The sequence below is a fragment of the Brienomyrus brachyistius genome, chromosome 9 (genome assembly GCF_023856365.1).
Source record: "Brienomyrus brachyistius isolate T26 chromosome 9, BBRACH_0.4, whole genome shotgun sequence".
Classification (NCBI taxonomy): Eukaryota; Metazoa; Chordata; class Actinopteri; order Osteoglossiformes; family Mormyridae; genus Brienomyrus; species Brienomyrus brachyistius.
The window spans coordinates 15,196,074-15,217,762 of NC_064541.1; the positions used below are offsets into that span (position 1 = coordinate 15,196,074).

The following is a 21,689-nucleotide window of genomic DNA, read 5'->3' on the forward strand; positions in this document are numbered from 1 at the left end:
CACAAAACAGGAAGACATCACAGAGACGGCGCGGTTTTACCCGGAGGTCTATCACATGACCTAGGAGACGCCACTGAAGCCGCCATGTGTTCTCATAACCACGTGACGAGGCTGTATCGGGGTGTCAGTGTGGAAGAGAAACAGGTAAACTCCGGGCTTGTCGCTTATTGTCTGCGTGAGTCGGTATTGTCTGTTTTTAATAATATTTTACGTCGTTAGGTTTTATCAAAACACGATTAGGATATGTATATTGAGGCCACTTAACAAGATTAAATGATGATTTCTTCCGTTCCACCGGTTTTTTGGTTTCTTTATCGTCTGGTATTTATTGTAGTTATTCTGGGCCTGCTGGCCTACTAAGAGCCTCGGTGTAGAGTATGTCCCTCTGCGCCGGTTGAGCTTACTGGTGCCTGGGGATGCTTATCGTATTATATGGATGCTAATGCATTTATGGGGGGACTCATTATGCTACGTAGTCATGGGAATTATTTGACAATAGAATGTGATTTTAACCGGCGGATTATACATTCTGTGTATATTTTCTTTGAAAATGGTTAAAATATTTGACTAAGTTGCCGGGATGGATCTGTTTGCTTTAACCAACCGGCCATGAGGTCGCTTCTTACGTGCGGGTAACTAGCTTTAATGGCAGAGGCGATTTGACGAAGCGATTAACGTGGTATACCAATACATAAGTGTATCAGCTGTTTTGGGCTAATTTTAACAGAAGCACAGAATCGTGTCGAGAGGCGTGTTTAAGGGGAAAGGGAACTATGAGAAATTGCTGGTGTATGTCGTACCACAGAATAGTGAATACGAGAAAGTAGTTGGTAATTACTTGAGGGGATGTCTGTCTGCTAAACGTATTGTTCCTAAGGCGTGTGTAATTACATATTTACGAAATTAAACGTTTCTTTGTTAGCGCCTGCCGAAGTTTTTTTTTTTTACATTTATGCAACCGTGGTTTACGGAAATTGATGTTACTGGCGTCTATCAACATGGTTAGTCAGCTAGAGACCTGAGTTCGGTTGATCACTTTTGCAGGCGATTTGCCACAGCAGCGATATTAATTCAGCCGCGCCGCCGGCTGAGTGTTTAACTTAATAACACTGTAGGAGGCCGCTAAAAGCTCCCCGTATTTTATTTTTAGCGTGGCGCTTAATGGCTCCAGTTAGCAAAAATAGGTTTCGAGGCGTTTACAAGGTTTTCCGCCAGCACAGTACAAAGAGTGCCCGCGCTGAGGGTGACAGACGCTGGTGCAGCGGAGCCTTGCCTCCCCACGGCTTTAGCCGTAACCCCGAAGCGTCGCGGGGGGGCGGTCAAAAAAGAGCCCGCCGCCCCGCCGAGTAACCGGACAGCTCCAGGTCCGGGTCACTGCCCGCCACTGCGAGCTGTCTGCGCGGGTTTACTACACACGACTCTGTGTAAAATGTTAACTTTGCTTTGCTGCTCCTGTACTCACTAGTGGCGCAGAGGAAGGTTTTTTTTTTCTTTTTCCCTCTGGTACTTTAAATATTGGTGTAATAAATCTGCAGTGTGTTCCAGCACGGATTCCTTCCAGACCCTCGTTGTGTAATGGGGATACAGGTGGGGTATGGCTGAGGCAGATGTGAAAACGCGAGGGTATATTTTCAGTCTCTTCTCTCCATCGATTCCTGTAGAAATTCATCTTAAGAAATCCAGAAAGCGTATATAGGAACCGCTAAACAACTTATAAAGATGTATTGTACCTGTGAAAGTGGTTGCCTGTCCAGCGCTCTTGTATTTAGTGTCATTGAGCCACCTAACTGTACAGTGAGCAGTGCTGCAGTAGCTGATGCCCGGTTCTGTTTGTTTCAGGTGTTTTTTCCTTTGTAAATACTTGTATTTGTATATACTGTAAATGATGACGTCAGTGGGCAGCAGCCGAGCTCGCGGCAGCTGGGAGCAGACACAGACGCAGAACCAGACACAGCACAAGCAGAGGCCACAGGTAATCCCCGAGTGCCAGTCACATGACTCACACATGGGCATCCCCTCCAGGGCCCAGTGCACGTCCATCCGAAGTAAACTGCCTTTTGTACTTTTATCTATTCCTTTAATCTGACCTGCGTTTTATAGGTCAGTTATCAACACTCCGCAAAAGTGAAAAGCACTGCGTCCCACTGAACATTGACACTTTTATGTTTAAGCACAGGGAAATGTTACTGTCAGTATTGCTTTTGTTTCGGCTCCCTGGCTTTGCCAGCTGAATCCGCCCTGGCTGCCCTGGATGGGGTTTTTGTGCGATACCCCCTGAGCTAGCGCTGGTTCCCATTTGCCCTTAGAATGCCAGGTCTGGGAATCCCGGTTTAGACTTCGCTCTTTCTCCGTAGGCCACGGCAGAGCAGATCCGACTCGCACAGATGATCTCAGACCACAATGATGCAGACTTTGAGGAGAAGGTCAAACAGGTGGGGGATGTCTCTTCTGGTCTTTAGTGCTCTTCTTCACGGCAGCTGTCATACAATCTATGCATGTTGCAGGGCTGCTTGATTTATCGCTACATAACAGTGTAGACCTTGCATCCTTAAGTCTCGGTTCCTTGAGTTCTCATTTGCTGTGGGAATTTTAGGTTAGTTTTTGGAGAACTAGTGATGGTGTTTTATCCCGAAGGTGCCTGCACATGCGTGTTATAGCTGGGTAGGTGTAAGTGGTGCGGCCAGACAGACACGGGGTTGTTTATGCCTGTCTCAGGGATGGGGACGCCCTCTCCGTGTTCCTGATGTTATTTCCCCCCCTTCACAATTTTGCGCCTGCGTGCCAGTAGTGTTCTAATTCCAGTATCTCCACCTCGCATTGCATCAGCTGATTGACATCACAGGCAAGGACCAGGATGAGTCCATGATTGCGCTCCATGACTGCAATGGCGACGTCAACAGAGCCATCAACGTGCTGCTGGAGGGTAGCCCGGACACTGTGAGTGTCCCCGTGACCGCGGTCTTCTGGATTACAGCGAGTCGCGGCGAAAGACGAAGCCGTTGAGCTTCTATGGGGACCGACGTCGTAGTAGAATCTGGTGGATGCAGAACGACGAGCGTACAAGATGGTTGTGTTGTTGTATTGTTGTGTGCCTGTAGGTGGCGAGTACTGTTTGGAGAAATGGGTGTTGTGTGAATGGGGCTTTAGGTCAAGTGATAAATGGGGTTGATCTGCTGCTGCTGTGTTTGCATGCTGCATTTCCTCCATTGTGAATTGTCTTTACGTATCGCGGTTCGATCTGATCCCCGATTCTCCCTCTTGTGTCAGGACTCATGGGAGATGGTGGGGCGGAAGAAAGGCCTGTCTGGGCAGAAGGAGAATGCGCATATGGACGTGGGAGAGGAAGGGAAGGAGAATCGGGAGCGAGGGGGAGAGAGGGATGTGGCACGGCGCAGAGGAGGAGCTCCACGCCGGGGCCGCGGTGCCAGCAGGGGGCGTGAGTGTGAGTGTTCCGACCTCCTCGGTGCATATGCTGAATATCCTGGAGTGTGCTGGCCAATCGGAAGCCCCACAGTTTGTTGTTGTTGGACTCTGGGAACTCGTCTTGTCATCTGATATGCAGAGCTCATTGATGTTCACCTGCATTTAGTTTTTGCTCTGTAATCCATATTTTATTGTGTTTATGAGGAAAATTATATTTCCCAAGGTCCCACAAGTGTCCAAACCCGGTGGTATCTTAAGGTTTAAATAACTGAAATGCCAGCAGTAGTTGCCCATATTGGCCGCACGCTTGTCGACTCTTCGTTGCTTCTGTTGTAGCTTTGAAGGAGGTACAGTGTGTGCCATAGCCAAATCAGAGCCGGTACCAGATGCTCTGTCAGCTTCCTTCAGGCTGCCGGGCAACACTGAGCTCTCACAATTCCATCCAGGTCCACGACCGGCTTGGAGCCTTTTTGACCAAAGGTTTAATATAATGTTGTTTGTCTGTGTCTCCCACGTTTCCTGATTCTGCAATTGAATTCTGTCTCTCCTTCTAGTTTAATTGTGTTTACCCCTCATTTCGTCTTCCTCTTGATGAATCATTGCATTTTCTGACCCCCCCCCCCCCCCCCCCCACCAGTTCGAGGTCAAGAGAATGGCCTAGATGGCAGTAAGGTGGGAGGAGCTTCTGGCCGGGGCACAGAGCGCGGTCGCCGAGGAAGAGGCAGAGGAGGCAGAGGTACCTTTTCAACCGGCATGACTCGTCTGAAATGTCGTCCGTCTTCCGATGTTCCCTTTGAAGCCCGGTGCCGGTGTTGTAAGTTAAGCTGTTTCAAGGTCCACCTTGAAATGTGTGTATGCATTTCTGCACAATTAGCTTTTTTTTTTAAATTGGTCCAGTGTTCAGATGTGGATGTACAGTTCTCTTGTTTTTGCAGGTAGTATGATGCGTTCTTTGCTTGAAACAACCGTGTAAAGGAGGGTGCAGTGGTGGGCGCTGCTTGGTCATGGTTTTTTTTCTCTCTCCTTTAGGGGGCTCTGGAAGACGAGGGGGCAGGTTTTCAGCCCAGGGCATGGGGTAAGTCCTTGCCTGCTGCACTCCTGTGAGGCCCAAGCCCACCAGTGAGACTAAAGCAGGAGTATCAGTGATAATTCTAGATACATCTGTTGTGTTTCAGAGAGTTGGCTGTGTTGGCTTTGTCAGAAGCTCGTGTGTGTTTGTGTCAGAGCTGCTGAGTGTGAGCTTGTCTGCTTTGAGGTTTTGTGTGTGTGTGTTTGCATTTGTCAGTGTGTTTATGCATGTAGCTGTTGCATATCTTGTGCAGCAGTCTTTCATTGCTGCCTGACACATCTGGAATTTTGGCCATATTCTTTGGATTTCCTAAGAGCATATGCTTGATACGGTAGGATGGCAGGGGTCTCTGGTGAAAATGGATTTCACTGACTGCTTGGAACGCAGGAACTTCTACTTCACGCTTGGTTCTTTAATTTCTTCGAAAGTGAATCATACAGGCATTCTGAGTGCGGGTGAATCTAGGCTGTTTAAGGGCACTCAGTTTCATGTGGGATTCCTGAAATGCAGCCAATGATGTGGTTTGGATTTGGTAAAGTATGTGTTCGCTCTTTATTCACCAGGAAACAAACGTTTGTTCGGCAGGATAAATTGATTTGTTTTTCGTTTGAGCATTGAAACTGACTGGATAATATCCTTACTCTTCAAGGCAAAATGCCACCAAAGATAATGGTGGATCTTCAGGTTACGTCTAGTGAAACTTGCAGCAAATTTAAACTGATGTTAATAGCAGTGGATTCTTTTGATTGGTTTACCTGACAAGCAACTCAAAGTTCCCCTTCAGATGAGTGGTGTTGGATGAGTAGGTTGGGTTTGCAGTGTTGTCCGTTACTACAAAAGGGGGTGTGGTGTGTTTTGTGGTGGTTTTGTGATACACAAACCTCTGAGCGTGTTTCGCTGCACAGACAGCCCCCGCTGGACGTGTGACGTGTTTCTCAGTCGTACAGTCGTGCGTGAGCCAAACCTGCATTTGGTATCACTTCTGCATGCGTGTGCCCTGCCAGCCCCTACGAATCTACAATCCTTTTTTCTTCCTTCTTCCTTTTGCGAGCAGTTTCTCCAAACAACCACATGCTGTGTGACGACCCATCGCATAAAACTTTTAACTGAATTTGTCTGAACTCCTTTCATTTGGAACGGACTCCGCAGAAAATGTTGCACTAATAGGAGAGGTTTCCCCCAAGCTGTCCTGCTTTAAATGTTCTATGTAGTCCCTCTTGCACTAAATTTAACCCAGTATTTATTTAAGATGGATGCAGTTTTACTAACATGCATAAAGAAGTGCCGTTGACTGGGTTAACCCACCGCTTTCTAACCGAATGTAAATGAACATGTTGTATAGTGCAGAGCCCCTGGACGAGCATCGCCTTCCGTTTGTCCTGCCTGCGCGTGCACGGTGGTGCAGGGGTCCCGGCATGTGCGTCGGTTTGATGCCCTCTCTCTCTCCCCTGCCGGCGCCGCCTCGCGCACGCTGCGCCTCCGCTGTCCCCTCTTTTGGGCCGCTGTAACGTTTGCTGTTGTCTTTTTCCTCTAAAGCCAGATTGATAAGGGGGCAGGATTTGATTTTTCGGGAGATGAGAGGTGAGTGGTGCTTCGCCCCGTTTCAGTTTAATAGTTTGCGAGGTGTTTGGGGGGGGGGGGGGTGTCTGTTGGCGTTAGGAGTTTGGGGAAGGGAGAAGAGGAGGGAAGCGGGGGACCAACGGGCAGGATAGACGAAAGCGTAGTTTGTCACACGTCCAGGCGGCTTCGGGTGACATTTCGGCTTTAGGATACCGTCGTAATGCACAGTGTTCCCAGTGATTGTCAGGTTTGGTGCTCGCTGAAAAGTAGTCCCTTGTCTGTTAAAAGGCAGGTCAGATTGGGTCAAAATGACGGAAGAATTTGTGCGAGGGGGGGGGGGTTATTCTCGTTGAGTGAGGCGATCTATGTACTGTAGGCAGCCTGGCTGCCGGCCATCATGGCACGAGAAAAAACCTGCTGTGCAGGAAGAGGCCACGAGTACGGTGGTGGCTCACGTTGGCATTTTTCTTGTGAATTTAAGCTTAAATGTAACCCAATAGTGTCCTGTTACAGGCAGAGCAGCGCCCTCTGTGGGTCACTGTGAGACTAACCGGACCCATTTCGTTCTCCCTCTCCCCACCAGGACCTTTAACCCTGCCGACTACGCCGAGCCGGTCCAGGCTGAGGAGAGCTATGCTGGTGGCAGCACATGGAACAACACCGGCAGCCTGGAGCCCGATGATGGTGCCAGTCAGTGTCCTTTGACCCCAGTTTATTTGTGGGTGTGTTTGTGGGTGTGCGTGGCTTTGAATTTGCCACATGGTAGAGACCAAATGTCTTGTGGGGACATTTTTCTTTATATTATATCTGTGGATGCAATCAAAGAAATAAAAATACCAAAAGTCTTTGTGTTTTCTATGGTTACTTGTAGTTAAGGGTAGGGCTTGGTGTGAGGGTTAAGGTTGTCATATTTAGGATTTGGGTTTTGACCCCTGGAATGAATTGACTCCGCACAATAATATGTGTTGCACCAAACTTCACTCTGCCATTAGGGGGCGTTGCCATAGTCAGATTAATAGCTGTTAAAACTACTGAAAGCAGCCATATTGTTCCCACCTGTGTGTGCAGATGAGTGAAGTTGATGGTCGCTTCTCAGGAGCCCCTTTGCCTCCTGCTGTGAACAGAGGCTGTTTTTGTGCTGCTCTGCCCCATATGAGTGACGGACCGCATAGGTCAGCCCTGCCAGAAACACACCCCTGCCCTTCAGGCCGTGGGTGCCGCTCCACGGTGTCCGTCACGGTGCTTGTGTGACTGCATCGGCATGTGCTTCACACGCAGCCGGGGGGGGCCGCGCCCGTTATCCGAGTGACCCACGGGACCGTCTGTGCGCTGATCTCACTCCTCTCTCTGCAGGGTTGGAGTTCTCTGGCGTCGAGGGAACAAATTATCCTGGAAAATTTGACTCTGCTCCTGGTATGATTATTCCTCTTTGTTTTGCTCTTTCTGCAAAAGTTTTTCTTTGTCTCGTTCATTTTGGTCTGGCCTGTGTAGAGTTTAGATGACAACGGAGGGGATGGCGGCCTGCCACACATCAAGCTTGTGGGGGGTGGGTTCTGGTTTACTGGGCTCGCTGGCTTGATACGGGCTGTGTTCTGTCTCCAGGAGCATGGAGGACGGCACCTGAGGAGTGGGGGACAGAGGACTGGAATGAGGATGTAAGTACTCAGGCTTGTCACTCTGCGGATTAAACAGTCATGATGGGTGTCTATGATAGTATGATGTCATCAAAAGTAAATAATACTTGGGATTTTTAGGTATTCCCCAGTGGGGAATGCCGTCTCTTTGGCAGAGGTATGTGACTCTGGTTTAAGATGCTGTGCTTCTGATTGGAAGGTTGCTGGTTCGAGTCCCGGGGTCGACAGGATAATTTCACTGTTGGCTCGCTGAGCAAGGCCTTTAACGCCCAATTTCTCCAGGAACAAGCAAACCCTGCTTTTCAATTTGTACATTGCTTTGGATAAAAGCATCCGCTAAATAAAATTGTTTTGGGGAAAGTAAATTTTCCAGTGATTTTAACGTTGAAGCGCTTTTGGCAGCCCGTCAGCTGGTTAAAAAAAAAAACATGTTAATATCATCATGCTATGATTTGCTTTGTTCTGTGTTTGGGATGGTTCTTGTTACTCACTTTTATCTGATGCCGCCTCTAAGCTGTCAGAGACCAAGATCTTCACGGCCTCCAGTGTTGCAGCCATGTCCCTGCCCCAGGAGAATGTCACCATCACTGCTGGGCAGAGGTAGATCATTGTTTTTCACTTCATTGCCTCTTTTTTAATTTCCTGTGATGGTTATAGTTAAACTCTTATGTGGTTGCCCTGCTGTCAGTGTCTGTGCAGAGATACCTTAAAAAAAAAAAACACAGTAATTTGTGGTGCTGCCCCCTACAGGATTGACCTGGCAGTGTTGCTGGGGAAGACTCCTCCCTCAACATCTGAGCTAGAACTGGCCCCCCTGGAGGCATCTCAGCCCCCTTCCCTGTCCCAGGCACTGGTCTTCAGCAACTCCAAACAGGGTGGAACGGCGTCACAGCCCCCCACTGGCGCCCCCTATGGCCAGCACAGCATGGTTAGTATTCCCAGCCTCCACACCAGCGCTCCCTCCAAATAAAGTAAATCGGGGAAACATGAAGCCGAGCGAGACTCACCTCGTGCCCCTTTTCTCTCCCCCTCTGGCTCTGAGGAGTTTTGGGGGTAGGTGTGGGCATGTTGTGTCAGACCTTGAGAGCTGCGTCTAATGATCCCCCCCCCCATGCAGGCCAACATGTTGAGCAAGAGCTTTGGTGACGTGGTGGAGCCCAAGGCGGGAACTGGCAGCTCCACCAGCGGTTCGCAGTTCCTGGAGCAGTTTAAGACGGCCCAGGCGCTTGCGCAGCTGGCTGCCCAGCACAGCCAGGCGGGGCCGGCCAGCGTGCCCTCCTCCGCCTGGGATACCAGCCCCAGCTCCCTCGGACAGTACGGTGAGGTTCACAGCTTGCTTTGGGGGGGCTTGCGGACTGCAGCAATTCTTTTACGGTACTGGGTTCATTTCGGGTGGAGTGTTTTGATCCCAACCACTTCCTGTTTCCAGACATGAAGCCTCAACCGGAACCTTCCGTTCATGCTCCATTCCCAAAGCGGCAGCCCTTCCAGCCTGCCACTTCTGCCGCCTCCTCCATGATGGACGCCTTCCTCCAAGACAAAGTGTCCCCCTCTTCAGTCTCCTCCACCCTGCATCCGCCGGTGGCTTCCACCCCTTCGGCACCTCCTCCGTCGCCCCTCTCTAAGCCCCCTGCCCCAGGCACCGGCCCTCAGATGTCCCCCGGCTCCTCCGACAACCACTCGTCCAGCCCCCAGCCCCTGCAGCAGCATAAGTTGAAGCAGCAGAAGAAGAGGACCTCTATCAGCACCAAGGTACCGGGGCCGTCTGCCACCGAAATGGAACTGGGACCTGGAACCATGACTGCTCTCTCGTCACCATCACCTTTAGGACCTGCCCGATTTCCACGTCTGGGTGTTTTATCCAAGCACAGTAAAAGCTCTCAGAAGCTGTGTCCAAGTACATGGGACAATTGTAAAATATCATCACTGTTAGGGCTGCATGATATCCCACCGCGAGGTGTGAAATATCCTCAAGTGATACTGCGATATTTATAGACTGAAATATATAGATGATATTACCCGAAATAAGTTCGGTTTGGCCACTTATCTGCCTGTAGTTTGTGTGAAATAAGTTGGTGGTGTAACCATGAGTTGTCAACAGACAAATGCTTTGTGCTTCACATACATCGTGATGACGTGCAGCTGTGATCAGTGGGAGCATAAGTAATACTATTCTATTTACACTAAAGTAACTACAAATAACTAAGTATTGCGCAATACATGTCAGGTCCCACGCATTCGTACACTTTGGTAGCCTTTTTGTTTATTCTACCGTTCTTTATCTTATGGCCTCTTGTGTTCTATAGTGTGTGTGTGTGTGTGTGTGTGTGTGTGTGTGTGTATAAGGTTTAATGTAAGTGTGCCTCCATCCCAACATTACCTCATAGAACTTCCTTCCTGTAGCTGGAGTGGGGGGAGCTCTCTGCTCTGTCCTGGCTCTGTGGCTACATGGTGGCAGCATTGACAGAACTTGCTTCCCCTCTGCCCCCCCCACTAGATCCCATCTCTCGCAGTGGAGATGCCAGGTTCTGCAGACATCTCCGGGTTGAACTTGCAGTTCGGGGCGTTGCAGTTCGGGTCTGAGCCAGTGCTGCCCGAGTACGATTCTGCCCCAGCAACGAGCGCTTCTGTCAGCCAGGCCCCAAGTAGCCTTTACACCAGTGCGAGCAGGTATGTGGTTGGGGGGTGACCATGCCTCTGTCATCATCCCTTAAAACCTCCTGAAGTTTGCGAGGAGGAAGGTGGTCATCCGTAACTGGTGACTTGAATGATTGTATTTCTCAGATGGAATGCATATTGTAGGCATACACGATCATCCAAATAAAAAAAAATAAAATGAAGGTGTAGACCTGATTTCAAGACCCAAACTGAAGCAGTAGCACCAGGGAAAGATGGTTGCAGAAGACACTTGCGTGCAGTAACTCTAAAAGTATCACATGGACGACCTGATTATACTGAGACAAGTCACTGTCATTTGGGCTTTTAGTAGAGATTTCTTGGAGAGGTGGGTAGAGTGTGTAGGGGGGCTAGAAATAGTAGGGGTTGGGGGCATGTGAGGGGACTGGGTGTTAGATGGGGGTGGGGAGTTGAGGGGGCTGTCCGGGGAATACATGGTTGTGCTGACAGCTCGTAGTTGTATTCGCTTTCTTTAGGCCCCAAATGTCTGTCTGTCTGGCTGTGTTGGGCTGTTCTAGCCGCCTTCCCTGAATGTGATTTCCTTCCTTCCTTTTCCCCCTCCGCATCCCCCAGTGAGTCTGCCCCTGCCCTCCCCAGCCCAGACCAGGGGTACCAGGGCGGCTCCCTCTCCGGCAGCGCTCCCTCATACCCCTCCCAGACGGTAACGTCGGCTGGACCGGGCCAGCCCGCGCTTTACGAGCAGAGGTCCACGCAGACCCGCCGGTACCCGCCCTCCGTCTCCACATCTCCGCAGAAGGACATCCAGCCCGGCAAGGTGGGTAGCACCGCGCCCCATGTGTCCGCTAGGTGCAGCCCTCCCCGGCGTGCTGCCGCACTCGGCTTCTTCTCCCTTGACGACAGAGCAGCGGCCTAAAGCCCGCGTGACGTACACGTCATCTGTTCTGTGACTAAAGTTCATCAGTAGACCTGCGACCTTAAGGTTTGAGGTGTCTGCTGCCCTCTAGTGTCGACCCTGTAGAATACTGTAGTGCCTCTGCTCCTTCGTCGGCACTGGCGGAGTGAGTCTCCAAGCTGCTTGCAGACTGCCGTGCTTTGCAGCTCACTGAACTGCTCTGTCTCTTGGTGTCCATCCTGTATCCTCCTGTTCTTCTGGCATCCCCCCCCCCCACCCTCCAGTGCCATTTCTTACCTTGCCATTCGCCCCCCGCCCACCCCACCCCACCCGCTCGTCTCCCCATCAAGTCTGTCAGCCATGTGTGACAACAGAACTAGTTGGCAAATCTGACCTATAAATATCTAGGCGTTTTATTCTTTTTGTTTTTGTTTCTACCTCCAACCCCCGCCCCCCCCCCTCCCCCCCCCCAAAATGTTATCTTAAATCAGTGGAGCAGCAGTGGTCTGAGTGGAGATGCTTTGGGAATCCATTGTGTGAGTACAGGAGAACTTTATTCTGTTTCCTGGGTCCGGAGGAGCGACCACCCCCCAGCTAAGGAGCTGCAGGCTCGCCTGTGGTGACCTCATCGTAGCAATGGAGGGGGGGGGGGGGCGCGAAAGCACCCACCTGGCCGCGTCCTTCCCGTTTCTCTAGGGCCCAGCCAGTGCTGGTTAGCCTGGTCACCATTTTACTCGCATAGCACTCGTTTTTGATTAGGTTAGGCTCCTTTAAGTAGGTCCAAGCTTAATGGTTTTTTTTTTTCCTCCCTTTTTTCTCCATCATTCTGCCAGATTTGAGATTTTGAAAAACCTTTGTCAGTTTTATTTTGGGCCTTTGCCTCTGAGATCAGGGATCGCTGTCCTGATTCTGCCACCCATCTGCTTCCATAACACTGCCAGGTGTCTGACCCTTGCTTGTCTCCCCCGCCCTCCTGCTCCCTCTGTAGTCTGTAAGGTTTTTTTTTTTTCCCTTCATATAATTAAATTGCCTTTTGTTATGGCTCTTTAATATGGGGCAGCATGCAAGTCTAGTAGTGGACTTGTCCTCCACTAGGGGGAGCTATACTACAAGGCATGGTACTGCGAAGCCGCTTAGAATCATGGCAGTAAGCCTGAACACTGATAGTGACATTTGCCTTAATGTATGACCTGCTGAATGGCTCTTCATTAGTAAAAGTACAAAAGGCCCATGAAGCTCGGTGGGAAAATGAGCATTATCTGCATTAGCTTGATGTCCATTTTTCAAAGCGAATGGGAGGAAGTTAGAACCAACTCTCATTCTTTCTCTGATTTTAAAATATGATGACGTAAGCATATATTAAAAGCCTGACTGTTATACAAGATGGCAACAAATGCTCAGTCATATCACTGACCTGCAAGACCACAGGCATTCCTGACAGTCCTGTTTAATATGGTTTTTGATTTCCTGGTTTGTTATGTATTTAATCTTAAACCGATATTTGCATTTGCTGACCACAATGAAGCTATGCAGTGCAGCAGGTTTAATGTGTGTGTGTGTGTGTGTGTGTGTGTGTGTGTGTGTGTGTGTGTGTGTGTGTGTGTGTGTGTGTGTGTGTGTGTACTGTCCCTGCTGGACCAACACAACTGCCTGTTGCGTGTTTTACAGAATGGATTCAGTTCAATACAGACGACACAGTCCATGGAAGGTGAGTTAGACGCCACTTTTATGACCAGCTTTGGTGAAGCCCCTGTTTGCTAGCTTTGACTACCTGCAAAGCAGCGTTTCCCTTTTTGCTCTTCGCGGACCAGCAGGCAGTCCACATTTTCGCTCTGGGAGGGAGCAAAAATGTGGATTATCTGTGGGTCCGCAAGAACTGGACTGGGATGACAAGGGAAAACAAATTTGCACACATGATCATGAAATGTCTCTCTGACACCCCCAGCTGCTTCAGGTGCTGCGGTACCAACAAAGCCCACCTCCGAGGCAGAGGGCACCGTCTCCGTATCCAGCATGGCCTCTCTGACTGACGGTACCACGGTTCCTGTCTCCCTGCTGGCAACGCCCAACCAGACATCACTCGGCAGCCTGGGACATGGCGAGGATCTGGCCCCTAGTGCCACTTCCCAGCCCCAGCACAGCAGGTGAGGGTGCTGGTGGGGGTCTCCCGTGTTTGGTTGCCAGCTGCAAAACGGCGTCAGAAAATGCGTTGTGGTCAAGTTGACAGGTTAGGCTTTGGTTAGGTTTGGGGGATGGTGTGTGGCTCAGTAGGGAAGGCATTTGTGCCTTTGATCGGAAGGTGGCTGGTTCGAATCCCATCCTCCGCAGAATAGTTGCATCTCCATTGGGTCCTTGAGCAAGGTTTCAGGTATGTCAGATAAATGGCTGAGCCAGCGCGCAGCTCTACTTTTATGCGTGTGTGTGTGTTTTGAGGAGAGCATCATGGGATATGACAGCCAAAGCATTTCAATAGACCCATACTTGTGCAAATGGAAAAATTTGAGCATTTCATTGTCCTTTTAATTTTCATTTGAGTCACTCTATTGTGACGGATTGCGTTTAGCTCCATGCTGTATGAAGATGATGGTTTACCACAGTGTTTCTCAACTCATTCCTTGGGGACCCCCAGGTTGTCCATGTTTCTGCTCCCTGCCCGACAGTCCACATTTTTGCTTCCTCTCCGTGCCTTCTCAGGAGCTATGAGAGAGCAAAAATGTCGGCTTTCTGGGGTTCCCCAAGGACTGGGCTGACGAATGCTGGTTTAGAAACTCAGCTGACTGCCACTATCTGTACCCCCCCCCCCCCCAGCTCTCTGTCTACCCAGCAGAACAGTCTGGCTCCTTCCTCCACGGCACGTACCCCCAACTCCAGCTTATTGGTGAGTGGTAACAGGCCTTTCCCTGTCTAGTCCAGCGGGAAGCAGAACCAGCGATAACCATTGGCCTTTCAGCTGTGTGACGCAGTGATAAAACTCACTGTAGGGGCTGCAGAAGTGGCAGGATATTAACGCAGGCAGAACACAGCGACGCTCAAAGGCTGCCGTGCACCTGTCATATTAGCCATCCGGCTGCGGACCGGCTAATGGGCTAGTACTAGTATTATAGTGTAGCGTTCGTGAATCTCAAATGCAGAAAATGTAGAGGTTTGTTTTGCAGAAGGGAATCCCTTTGTAGTCGCGAGCTTGGCTGAAGTCTGACCCCTGTTCTCTCGGTCCCTCCTTCAGCACTCGAGTGTGGACAGCGCCGATTCCAGCCTGCACTCATCCTCCTTCCCCTCCGCCGCCACGGCAGCGGTCTCCTCGGCACCCCCTGCCCCTTCCTCCGCATCAGCGTCCGCCGTGCTCAACGCCCCGCCGCCCTCCGTCAGCACTGTGTCAGCTCAGCCCTGCCTGGGCCCCGTCAGCAGCCTCAGCATGGGCCTGAACAGCGCCGGCACAGCAGTGCCCCCGGTGGTGGCTGCGGCGGCCTCGTGCTCCGCGACGGTGACCGTGGCCTCCACTTCGGCGTCAGCTCGCAGCTCCGTGGCTTCAGGTTAGCGCTGCCCCAATGCAGGAGCACATGCACTGTGTGGGCGATGTCGTCTCCTTCAGAAGGGGAGTAGCATTGCTCCATAAACAATATGCTCTTTTATCTCTAGGGAAAGCACCTCCTAACCTGCCCCCAGGAGTGCCTCCCCTGTTACCCAACCCCTACATCATGGCCCCTGGGCTGCTCCACCCCTACCCAGTGAGTACTGCCTCTGGCTGGTTTGTACCCAGGGCCGCCTGTGGCCAGGTACAGGCTCTGTCCTGTTTGTGTTATCCAGACTGATGCTCTCCTGTGTTGTATGTTGATTGACACCCTGTCTCTGCCGCAGCCCCAAGTGTACGGCTATGACGACCTTCAGATGCTCCAGACCAGAATCCCGTTGGTGCGTTTCGCCTTACCGGCTTCCCTTTCTGTATGGTGGGGATTTGCTGACATTTTCTCCCCATCATTGCTTTTTAAATGCTGTTTTGGTAATAAACTGGCTGTCGCAGCTATGCAGCACCGTGGTTAAGATGTTGATTTTAATTTCATACAGGCTGTGGTTCCCAAAAACAGTTTGTAAGGTTAATCTATTTATATAATCCCTTTCAGCGGTCCTTGACTAGATGCGTTGTTTTGTGTCTGTGTCGATTTTGGCCTTATGTAAAATGTGGAAAGTTTTGAGGCACTGTGAGTGGCAGCCATATTGACTTTAGCTAAACGGCTAGCTATGTCAGACCCTGATCACAAGCTGCTGTACAGGTGCCAGTGAAGTACCTCTTGATCAGTCACCAGGCTTTTCACAGCCCTGCTTCCCCTCTTCGTCTTGCCACATGTCGCTGCTCTGTTAATACCTGGGGGTGGGGGGGTCACCACACTACATGTTCACAATGCAGGGAAGCACTAATGGAGTTTGGCTCCTCTCCAGGATTACTACAGCATTCCCTTCGCGACCCCGACCACGGCACTGACGGGCCGCGAGGGCAGCCTGACCAGCAACCCGTACTCTGGTAAGACGCTGCACGCTCACTCCGCAGCCTGTCCCCTCCCACCTGGGGCTCCTGATTGGCCACTGGCCTCCACAACAGGTTCTTCACCCGTTTCCGGATAAATATGTCCTGGGGAGTCTGGCTTAATATGCTAATGGTGTGAATTATCCCAGCTGGGGGACAGACGTCTGTCCCAACATCCTACTGCTGGCAGCACGTACGCCTTCCCTAACGCTCTCCCCCTTCTCCATCCCCCAGCAGCGGAGCTCACCAAGTTCGGGCGTGGCGAGGCCCCATCCCCGGCGCCTGCCACCACGCTGGCACAGCCACAGCAGAGCCAGCCACAGACGCACCACACCACTCAGCAGCCCTTCCTGAACCCAGCGTTGCCCCCGGGCTACAGCTACACCAGCCTGCCCTACTACACGGGTGTACCTGGCATGCCCAACCCCTTCCAGTATGGCCCCGCCGTCTTCCCGGTACGGCTGCCCCGTCCTTCCCCAGTCCTCCGGGATCCACTCTAGGTTTTCAGAAAGATGCGCAGTCAGGCACTCGGAGGACGTGTTTAAGGCAATTTGTCTGGGTAGGAAGCATGTGTGCGCAGGAAAAAAAAAAAAAACAATTTAACATGAGAATGTATTCCCAGTGTTGGTTGAGTTAGTCTTTGAGTCTCTGTACACAGTAAAAACTAAATTTCTTCATTTCTCCAAAAATTTACCGACAACCTTGTTGGTTGGGTTAGAAGTACACCACTTCAGATTCTCCTCAAACTTCTCCTCAGGGCCACCTCAGCCATTCCATGCATATTCACCACCAGCTCAATTAAGTGGCTTGATTTATAATTAATTATAATTAACAAAATGTGTGTTAGTGGTTGAGTCAAATGCATGGGTGCATTGGATGGTTACTACAAATACTGGGGTGATTTTAGAAGGGGCTTTGAAATGGTTAAGCTGACCGATGCGACAGACATCAGCTGATGTTCATTTAAAATTTCTTTCACCGCCTAAGACTTGCGCAGCACTGTAAGCTGCACAGTGGCCTCTCGAGGTCTGAGGCTTGTAGGGCTCTGAAGAATTTTTTTTTTATTCCCCCCCCCATTCCTGGAGTTGGGTAGCAGAGTTAGTCCAGAAATGGTTCAGTTCTAGACCATGACTCTTAATTCAAATTCAGTCTGAACAGTCGCTGACCTGGCAGACATGACCAGATTGCATGTTAACTGTATTGGTGCACGTGACACTGAAAAACGTCGCGGCTAATTGTAAGAAATCTGGGGGGTGTACAGCGGCATACAGGCCGCACACATGCGCCATGGACTCTGAAGGACTTTCAAGTTCCAAATATTTAAGTCTGGTTAAGACGGGTTGAGTGTCTGGCAAGATGGAGTCCATTCACGTGGACTTGCGATTGGACTCGAGTAGCACAACCCTGGTACTTCCCGTGGATAATGTGGCGGCAGCACTAATTCCCGCCTCCTGTTTGTCTAGGTGGCTCCAACGTCATCCAAGCAGCATGGCGTGAACGTCAGTGTCAATGCCTCAGCCACTGCCTTCCAGCAGGCCAGCGGCTACGGCTCCCACGGATATAGCACCGGTGAGTGGCACTGTGATATACCTCCCCCCGCCCCCCTTAACAGCCCCCCAACCAACCCCCATGCATGTATTGCATTTAGCGCAGGAGAGAGTGGGTTGCACGCAATTCAGACAAGCAGGTGGGTTTCTGTAAAGGAAACCGGCAGAAATGAAAGCGAGGCGTGTTTCTCTCAAGAGCTTCTTTGGGTTTTTGTTCTTTCGTTGTCTGCTGCCCCCATATCTGGCCTGTCTGTTTTTGTTTATGTACACATGGACTCCTGTGTGACGCCGGTCTCCCCACGCTGGTGTCTGTGTGAGAGAGTCCACTACTAACGTCTAAGGGCTCCGCATTTCTCATCATTCTCGCCCCCCTGTCTTGCGCAAATGCTCCCCTGAATAAGCAGCTCTGTGCCGTCTCTGCGTCCAGAGCTTTTGTTTTTCTCTCTTCGAAAATGGGCCACCATCTGCACAGGCTTAATTTCTGCGTTTGACCCCCCCCCCCCCTCGATTGCCTCGCCCTACTCGTCTTTACTCGCTGACCTCTCTGCCAGCCATCGCTGTCCTCGCCGCAGAGCCCCTCTTTTTCCGTCCCCAGTGCCCCAGGGACTCTCTTTGTCTCAGCCCTCTTGGACGTCGGTGCCTTATCCGCAGTGGAGTAGCCCATTCCCAGCCTCTGCTACCGTCTTCCTGGCTGGTGTCTAATGCTGAGGGCTGTGGCTGTCTGACTGTTGCAGGCTATGAGGAAATGGGCCAGGCTTCGGGGAGTGGGGATTTCTGTAAGGGTGGATATAGCACTGCTGTCGCCGCCGCCGCCGCTGCCGCTGCTGCTGCCGCTTCTGCGCAAAACAAGCCGGCCAGCTCCGTCACCGGGCCCGGAGTTGGTGAGTTTCTCACCCCCACTTCCTCTTCCACTCGGTGTTCTTGTGCACCTGTCAGTGGCCCATATTCCTCTTAGTGTCGTCTCTGTGTACAGCTTTAAATTGCACCCCCCCCCCCCCCCACTTTCCCTTTTTTGCCCCCTCCCCCCACCACCTGCATCTGTTGTGCTTAAACTGCGTTCTTCACTTCCCGTCTGCCTCTCATTTGCCTCTAGTTACAGAAATTTTCCGTGCATTTCTCCTGAACATGTTTTTTAGCAAACGCTTTTGTATGGAAACGGACCACCGGGAAGTGTCATGTATGCCCTCGTATGGTGTTATTGAAAGCATGTAAAGCCAGATGGGGCGATTGTGGATGAGTGTAATTGGAGGTTTCGTGTTTGACGTCAAACTGCAGAACTTTTTTTTTTTTTTTTTCCGCTGTTCACCAATTTTGCATCTGTCTTCCTGTCGGTTTATTTGCCCTTTACAGCGTCTCTCTTCCCTCTCACGCGTGCAGATGTTATTGGCTGTCACAGGGCTTGAGCAATGTTTACCAACCGAGTCCTCGGGGACCCCCAGACAGTCCACATTTTTGCAGCCTCCCAGCTCCACCCAATAAAGATCACCGAATACCTGGTATGGGTTTGTTCGGAGCTGGGAGGAAACGATGCTATTGACTGTCCTTGCTGGGAAATGCTGATCTTGAGAGCTGGTTCTTTCTGTGACTGCATCTTCAACTGGCCAAGTCTGCTATGCGGAAATTCGCCCCACGACGCCCCCATGCCTTATCCCTGTGGTTCTCCTTCCGTACCCTATCCTCAAGCCTCTTCTGTCTCTCTCTCTAGGGGTTTCTGTGACGTCCAGCAACACTGGGGTTCCTGACATCTCAGGGTCTGTTTACACAAAGACACAGGTGAGGACGCTAACAGAGCATGCGGTGGATCTGCACCATCTGGCGACGCATTAACAAACCTGTCATCAGTCACGTTAATAAAGGTTTCGAAACGTCTGATTGCGAGACTTCCTCTGATTCAGCTTGTATATTAAGTCGACTTTTTGACTTGGTTAATCCCTTCTCTGTGTGGCAGCGTAACGGTCTGTCTCCTCCCTTCCTGCAGTCATTCGACAAGCAGGGTTTCCATGCGGGGACGCCAGCGGCCTCCTTCAGCCTGCCCTCGGCCCTGGGTAGTGGGGGCCCCATTAACCCCCCAGCTGCTGCCGGCTACGCCCCTGCTCCCTTCATGCACATCCTGGCTCCTCATCAACAGCCGCACTCCCAGATCCTGCATCACCACCTGCAGCAGGACGGACAGGTACTGCCTCTCGTTTCAGTTGTTGGGCGCGTAGTAGTAGGAGCCCACACACCTTCAGACCTGTATCTCAATGAATAGTGCAGTGCTAGTGCAGTGCTAGTGCAAACTATATTCACTGTAAACCATAATCTCCTCCTATGTGTCGTATGTAAATGTATCTTAAACTCAGTATATCGCCCAGCTCTACATCAGATGTACATTTTGAAGGTGATTCTCTGGAGCTGTTCTGTCGCTGCTGGTTTTCCCCTTTTTTGTGCAGTGTGAACCACAGTTAGGTGAGAAGGTGCCGGAGATCCAGTGGCACATTACTGACTGGTCCATTTCCCCCCCCCCCCCCCCTCCACAGAGTGGCACTGGACAACGTAGCCAGAACTCCTCCATTCAACAGAAGTCCCAGGTCAACAAGTCTGCTTACAACAGCTACAACTGGGGGGCCAATTAACCGCCCCCCGCCCCATCCATTTCCTGATGTCCCAAAGTCTGACAGAAGCCTGTCCACTCCTGACCCCACCCCCACCCCAGCCCACTCCTCGCCTGTGCAGTGCTTTTTTTTTTTTTTGCCAAACCCTTGCAACTCCCTCCCTACAGCACACCTGCAGTACCCCCACCCCACCACAGGTGTCACTGTATCGAGCGAGCAAGCACTTTGGGGTGGGGGGAGTTGTGAGTGTTGGGGGGGGTAGAAGGGACTGGAGGGTAAACTACAGACCAGAATGAAAGCCAGTAGTCAGAATAGAGCTCAGTTTGTATTGTATCCTGCCCCCGTTCTGTTGTATGTAACACATAGTTGTATTCTAAGATGGCTTTTTAAGGTTTTTTTTTTTCCCCCTACTGGGAGGGAATGGAGTCTGTAGATGGAGTATTACAGGTGTAATTTCACCTCCCCCCCCCTCCCCCCCGCCCCAGTCTGCTTGATTAAAATCTCTTCCTCCCACTGAAGTTGGATTTTATTTTTCTGTCTTTCCCATGGGTGTGACCAGATTCATTTTAAGAGCTTCTCTACATGAACTCAGCAAGGCAGGTGAAGTTTTATTGTTTGTTTTTTTTTCCCCCTTTTATTTTCTTTTTTAACCAAATGTACACAGGCGCTCTAGCATAGCCAGGTGCTGTGTGTTTGTGTAGGGGGGTGTGCTTTGGCGGGGCTGACCGGGTGGACTGGCCCCCTGGTGCCGCTGCTGCACGGGGATGTGAATTGGACAGGTATGGGAGCCCTCCCCCCACTCGCCCGGAGGTCTTCCTTTTGCGATGCTCACTCCTTGCCCCCTGCTCCCCCTTCATATCTTGTCTCCTTTGCAAGCTCTTCTTCCTGCTCGCCACTGAATAGTGTGAATCTGAAAAGTACCCAAATCACCTTTTACCATGGAGCTGTCCAGATGTGAGGCGTATGTCCCGAGCTGCTCTTTTCCCTATTGCCCCCCGAAAGTGGGCAGGCGTGGAACTGAAAGCCGTATGTCCAGAGCGGAGTGGGATGGGACTGGCCAGTGCACCCCTCAGCCTCCCCGTGTTTAGGACTGTTTGTGTGTGTTTCCATTCCTTCTCCCCCCCCCCAATATTATATTATAATTATTATTAGGAGACTTAAAGCCGTGATTAATGATGGACAGAATTGTACCTTTTTTGTTTTGTTTTTTGTCGGTGACTTTTTTGTACTGTGCGTTTAAAAAGAATTTAAATGGATAAACTTGTCTTGTATATATAAAAAACAAAGTACTGTAGTCCTGGTATGTGTGATGGCTTCATATTTTTTTTTTTTTTGTATTTTCCAAGTTCTCGCCCTCAGACCTGTTAGTTTTGGTTTCCTATTTTTTATTTTGTAAACTATATATATATATAAATATTACGGAAATAAACAGGAAGACATTTTCATCCTTTGGATGCAAATGTTTTTAATGTATTTTTGGATCTTGCATCGCTTGTAATTACAGCAAACTTTTTGTTTTTTAAATCTTCAGCAGGTTTTTTTTTTTTTTTGTAACTTTTCATTGTTCATTTCATACAGTGAAATTGTCAGGGAGGGAGGCGTAGGAGTGGGTTTAAAAAGTGGTTCATCCTCAGATAAAGACTAATAAAACTCTCAACGTTACCTGTGATTTAGTTTCTTTCCACAAAACTGGTTCTGTTAACCTTTTGTAATCATTTCAGTCTTTTCTTTCCTCATGCACTTTTTCTCCATTGCTTGTTTTGTTTCTTATTTCTTTCAAAAGAGTAGTTCCTCTGGATCGATGGGTCGGCTCT

General features: G+C 50.4%; 1 protein-coding gene across 9 annotated transcripts; it reads left to right on the forward strand.

Moving 5' to 3' along the window:
- Positions 1–86: 86 nt before the first annotated feature.
- On the forward strand, positions 87–21,537 carry LOC125748443 (ubiquitin-associated protein 2-like). Of its 9 annotated transcripts, none has more exons than XM_049024540.1 (30): positions 87–144; positions 1,840–1,972; positions 2,355–2,432; positions 2,827–2,937; positions 3,268–3,442; positions 4,061–4,159; positions 4,453–4,498; positions 6,029–6,073; positions 6,636–6,742; positions 7,406–7,465; positions 7,655–7,707; positions 8,201–8,286; positions 8,437–8,614; positions 8,804–9,005; positions 9,116–9,438; positions 10,184–10,356; positions 10,936–11,137; positions 12,884–12,923; positions 13,161–13,359; positions 14,024–14,093; positions 14,439–14,745; positions 14,852–14,940; positions 15,071–15,124; positions 15,650–15,731; positions 15,972–16,189; positions 17,198–17,303; positions 18,016–18,162; positions 18,987–19,054; positions 19,260–19,454; positions 19,801–21,537. In XM_049024540.1, exons 2-30 carry the CDS (start codon positions 1,883–1,885, stop codon positions 19,894–19,896), a joined length of 3,699 nt encoding a protein of 1,232 aa, XP_048880497.1. In that variant the 5' UTR covers positions 87–144; positions 1,840–1,882; the 3' UTR covers positions 19,897–21,537. The 9 variants fall into 9 exon arrangements, with proteins under 9 accessions (XP_048880497.1, XP_048880495.1, XP_048880499.1 ...); XM_049024538.1 differs by having other exon boundaries at positions 88–144; positions 15,969–16,189; XM_049024539.1 differs by lacking the exon at positions 87–144 and adding an exon at positions 153–175 and having other exon boundaries at positions 15,969–16,189.
- Positions 21,538–21,689: the final 152 nt, after the last annotated feature.

Bases quoted from the DNA above. Each gene is read 5' to 3' on its own strand.
- LOC125748443 (XM_049024538.1), top strand. From the start codon at position 1,883: ATGATGACGTCAGTGGGCAGCAGCCGAGCTCGCGGCAGCTGGGAGCAG. The intron at 7,466-7,654 runs GTATGATTATTC...TTCTGTCTCCAG, and splicing joins AAAATTTGACTCTGCTCCTG to GAGCATGGAGGACGGCACCT. The intron at 13,360-14,023 runs GTGAGGGTGCTG...CCCCCCCCCCAG, and splicing joins TCCCAGCCCCAGCACAGCAG to CTCTCTGTCTACCCAGCAGA.